Source organism: Grammomys surdaster, unplaced genomic scaffold, assembly GCF_004785775.1.
Source record: "Grammomys surdaster isolate TR1022 unplaced genomic scaffold, NIH_TR_1.0 125243, whole genome shotgun sequence".
Lineage (NCBI taxonomy): Eukaryota > Metazoa > Chordata > Mammalia > Rodentia > Muridae > Grammomys > Grammomys surdaster.
The window spans coordinates 1050717-1054979 of record NW_021620131.1 but is presented as its reverse complement, the minus strand read 5'-3'; the positions used below and the strand labels follow the sequence as shown (position 1 = coordinate 1054979).

The window sequence follows — 4263 nt, the reverse complement described above, 5'->3', positions numbered from 1 at the left end:
GTCCGTGGTAGAGTGCTTAGCTGTCACTCATAAGGCAACAGACACACAAACACACACATACACACACACACACACACACACACACACATACCAGTAATGAAAGAAGGGAAGAAAGGAAAGAAAGAAAGTAAGCAGGAAGTTTGTCCATACCAATTGTAGAGACAGGAAGGTCAGGAGTTTAAAGCCATCCTCAGCAAGATCCAGGACACATGAGGCTGACCGGAAAGAAAAAGTTCATGAGAACCCGCCACCACAACAGTATTCCGGAGTAAAATATTTCACTCAAAAATTAAAGATAGTCAAAAATGTATATCAAAGGCTCATGCTTAAGTGAGGCAGGAGAGAAATTTATGCATAAATGAAGACTGAGTAGCCAGTGAGGCAAGAGGTCCCTAGGCCATCAGGCAAGTGCAGAGAGTAGCCCCTTGTCAAGGAGCTGGTTGTCCCAGGGACAAGTTCTCTCTTTGGCACTGACGTAAGGGAAACAAACCAGCCATGAGGAGGTCAGAGAGAGCAGAGCAAAAGAATAAAGTAAAATAAAATAAAAACCAGACAAATGCTTTAGGTTTCTAGACACAAGGGGGAGGTTGAGCCTTTGGCATCACCAGGGAAAAGCGCCTTCCTGACTGGGGAGACAGTGTCACTGGAGATAGCTTTCCGGAGGGAGAGACACTATGAGGGGAAATCTTCCTACTTTCCCTGGCTGCATTGCCAGAAGGGACTGAAGAACAAAGTGAAAAAGATAATATGAATATGAATGTATGTACTCAGTGGGTGCATATTCCCAACACAAATTTAAAATAAAACAGATTATCCAGGTGTAGTGCTGCATGCATTTAATTCCAGAACTCAGGAGGCAAAAGCTGGTAGATCTGGTGAATTCGAGGCCAGCCAAGAGTCCATAATAAGTGTCTGTCCCAAACAAGCAAGCAAGTGAATTGCCCACAACCCAAAGGTATTGTAGACACTAACATCCTAGTTAATATCATACATTTCAAAGCTTTTCTAATGAGCACAGTGTCCAGGAATAGAGAATCCACTAAGTGGAACACATCAGACCAGGCATGAATTTAATTATTTGTTTATTCATTTATTTGGGAGCTAGGGTTGGGACTCAGAGAGTCACTCGTGCTAGACAAACTGGAGTATATCAATGAGCTACACTCCAACTCCTTGTATGTATGACTCGGCTGAAGGGATTCATGGGCTCTGGATTTGTGTAACTGAAGTCACCCACAGAGGAAGAGGGAAGAGCTGCAGGGAAGGGTGCCTCAGGAACTCTCTCAGGATCTCAAAGGTCTCAGAACAGAGACACTGGGATGAACAAGATGGCTGGAACTGAAGCAGAGTATCCCCAAGTTGTCTGCGTCATTAGGGGAGCATAGACCCTCAGTGACCAGGGCAGGGAGCTGAGGGCTGCTCACAGACCCAGAAGTTTTGTATGGTGCACTTATTATCATTCCAATCATCCATGAACAGCTCCACGCAGTCCTCATCTCCATCATTGTTAGGCTCCCCCTCTTTCCAAAAGCTACAAACATCATTGGCTTTGAGAAAGAGCCATTCCACCCAGAACCCACCCTATAGCTAGCAAAGAAGAGCTATATAGTCTCATGGTAAAAGACCAAGAACACTCTAAGCAGTGGGCAGAAGTTTATGGGAGAGCTATTAAAAATATATGAGTCTAACATGACCCCTAAGAGAATCAGCTCAGCAAAGGAAAAATGAGGACCCCAGATTTTGGGCTTAAGTTGGGGCAGGATGTGAGAATACTCAGGTAATATGGGGTTGTAGTTATGATGCTCTATGAGTTCTTGCCAACAGTGAAAGTTGTGTTTAGAGTGAGGGCCATCTCCCTGCCAGTTGCTTTCTGAGCCATGGAATCTGAGTGTTCACCTGAACTTGAGGGGGCTGTTGTCCACCCACTGCCAGGAACCTTCATGTGTATGGTCACTGAGGCCAATCCAGGAACGTTGGTTTTTCCTCACATTCCAATATTTCATGAATCTCTGCACAGAGAAAGGTCTGATTCGATGCTTCCCACTCCTCTCTGCCTCTCATACAATTTCTCTCTGCGCTCAAGCCTAGAGGCACTGTACTGAGTTGTACACATTGTCATATGCATGCATGCGTGAATGTAGGATAAAGTGCATGCATGTGAAAACATGTTCACTTACACCTCAGTTCACAGGTGTATTCCTGGAGGGTTACACGATGTCTCAAACTTTCTCTACTCCCTCCCTCATCTGTTCTTCCCCTAGAGAACCTCCCCAGTCCTCTGTGCTTCCTCCTACAGGAAGCCCCCTCAGACAGCATCTCCTCCATGTTCCACAGCTTCCCATCTAGAGTCCAATGCCTAGGACAGGTAAGGTTGTGGCCCACTCACCTGCTCTGCAACACTGTTGATAATCACCAAGTGGGCCCCAAGATTCTTGCAGGAGGAGGCAGAGGTTTCCCAGCTGCCCAGGGTTCTGGAGAAGAGGTAGCAGCTTCCCTGGAAGAGCTCCCAGTCCCAGGGACAGGGCCGGCACAGGCCAGCTACAGAGCAAACACTGAGCTCAGTGGTTGAACGGTTTTTGTCTCCCCCCTGCCCCGGATATTACAGTCCAGGGCTGGTCTCCCATTTCAGCTATCAACTCAGTGGCCCCAAAACCCAGACCACAGTCCCTGTGCTCTATCCTGCCTGCCTCAGTGGGAGACCCAGAAAGTGGATGCCAATCCCTCTGATGACCCCTCAGCTCTGTCCCAGCTCAGGTCCTGGAGCCTCACCCAGCGAGGCATTGAGCTGAGCCAGCTGCTGCTGGATCTGCTCCAAGCCGGAGTGTGTCTGCTCCTGAGGAACAGCACCTACAAGGAGAGGTGGACAACAGTTAAGCATCAACTGTGTGCCTGGTCCAAAGCTGGACTCAAAAAATTACATTGGTGGTCACAGTGACCTCAATTCACAGACCATTTCACAGACCAGAACACTGGGCCTCAGAATCTGTTAGGCCCAACAGGTCTCTGGCCTCCCCCATCCTGCCATGCACCCAGCATGTCTGTGCCCATAGTTACCCACTTCACACAACCTGAGAGTCCTCTCCCACCTAGAGCCCCAGTTACCTCTCCCTAAGCTGGAGCTACCCTGCTGATCCTGGGTCTGTCCCTTGGAGTATGCAGGAATCCTGGAAACTGCGAGAGAGAAGAGCACATACACCCACACCCCCTTATGAGCACTGACTGTGCCTGGCTGTGCCAAGTTCAGTTGCAAGGGAAAGGTGAGCCCCATTTCAGAGAGGGACAGGAAGCTGCTCCTGGTCACAAATGATGTGAGGGAAGTGGACCTTAGATGTCCCAGATGTGGTGAATCTGGGGGTAGGCAAGGATCATTCCAGAGGAAAAAAATCTAAGAGTTCAGCTACTGTCCCATGCTGGAGTTCTTGCTTACCGAGTGCAAAAACAAAATAATAAATAAAATAAAAGCAGACCCCCCCACACTCCAGACCCCCTTTCCCAGCCCTGCTCTGACTTACCTTGAATCAGGGTGGCCAACATAAGCAAAAAGAGGCCCAAAATGATGAGAAGCAGCAGAAGCCAGGGGACACGGATCAGATATCCTGCAGAACCGACAGATGGGCAGAGCTGAGCTCCCAAGGAGCAGATCCTGCCCTGCTGTGTTCATTCTGCAGAGGATCCCTGACACCTCTGCCCCTGAATCACCCTGGTACCTTGCAAACTCTTGGGGCTGCAAATCTGACCCTCGGGGTCATTCTCAGCAAATCCCTGATCTCTGGATGTGACCTCCTCCTCCTCTGAATGGGACAGAACATAAGCAGCTGACCTTCAAAGCTCAGCCCCCTCCCTCACCCCAGCGAAGCTGAAGGCCAGGTCCAGATTACCTGGATCCTGGATCCCGCTCCCCGGAAAGCACCTAGAGGGTGCCCAGCCTCACCATAGTTCTTTGGCTGACGGAGCTCTGGCTCTCCTGCCATCTTCTGCTTCTCTCGACTCCCCTCTTTCTACCTTCCCTCTGCCCTGGCATTTATATAACCCCATGACCCTCTCAAGCACCCTCTGTGAGGCCCATTCTTCTCTGACTCAGGGGAAAAAAAGGAACAGGATGGGGATACCCTTACCCCGGAAAAGTGTGGGGAGAGAAACATTGCTTGACACAGCTAAAAAGGTGCTAATCTGAGACAGGAGTTGTACAGTATATTTTTATGCCAATGTCCTTGTTCTAAGCCATATCTAGTACTGGGAGTTGGTTTACTCAGCTGTGCAATG

At 49.0% G+C, this 4263-nt stretch overlaps 1 protein-coding gene across 1 annotated transcript; it reads right to left on the bottom strand.

Annotated features, from left to right (window-relative positions):
- Positions 1–1389: 1389 nt before the first annotated feature.
- On the bottom strand, positions 1390–3971 carry LOC114637267 (CD209 antigen-like protein C). The gene is made up of 8 exons (XM_028785478.1): positions 3932–3971; positions 3708–3791; positions 3513–3596; positions 3103–3171; positions 2770–2847; positions 2387–2538; positions 1897–2009; positions 1390–1531 (listed from the first exon to the last, which is right to left on the bottom strand). The coding sequence occupies exons 1-8, from the start codon at positions 3969–3971 to the stop codon at positions 1390–1392; spliced, it is 762 nt and encodes a 253-aa protein (XP_028641311.1).
- Between the last annotated feature and the right edge of the window lie 292 nt (positions 3972–4263).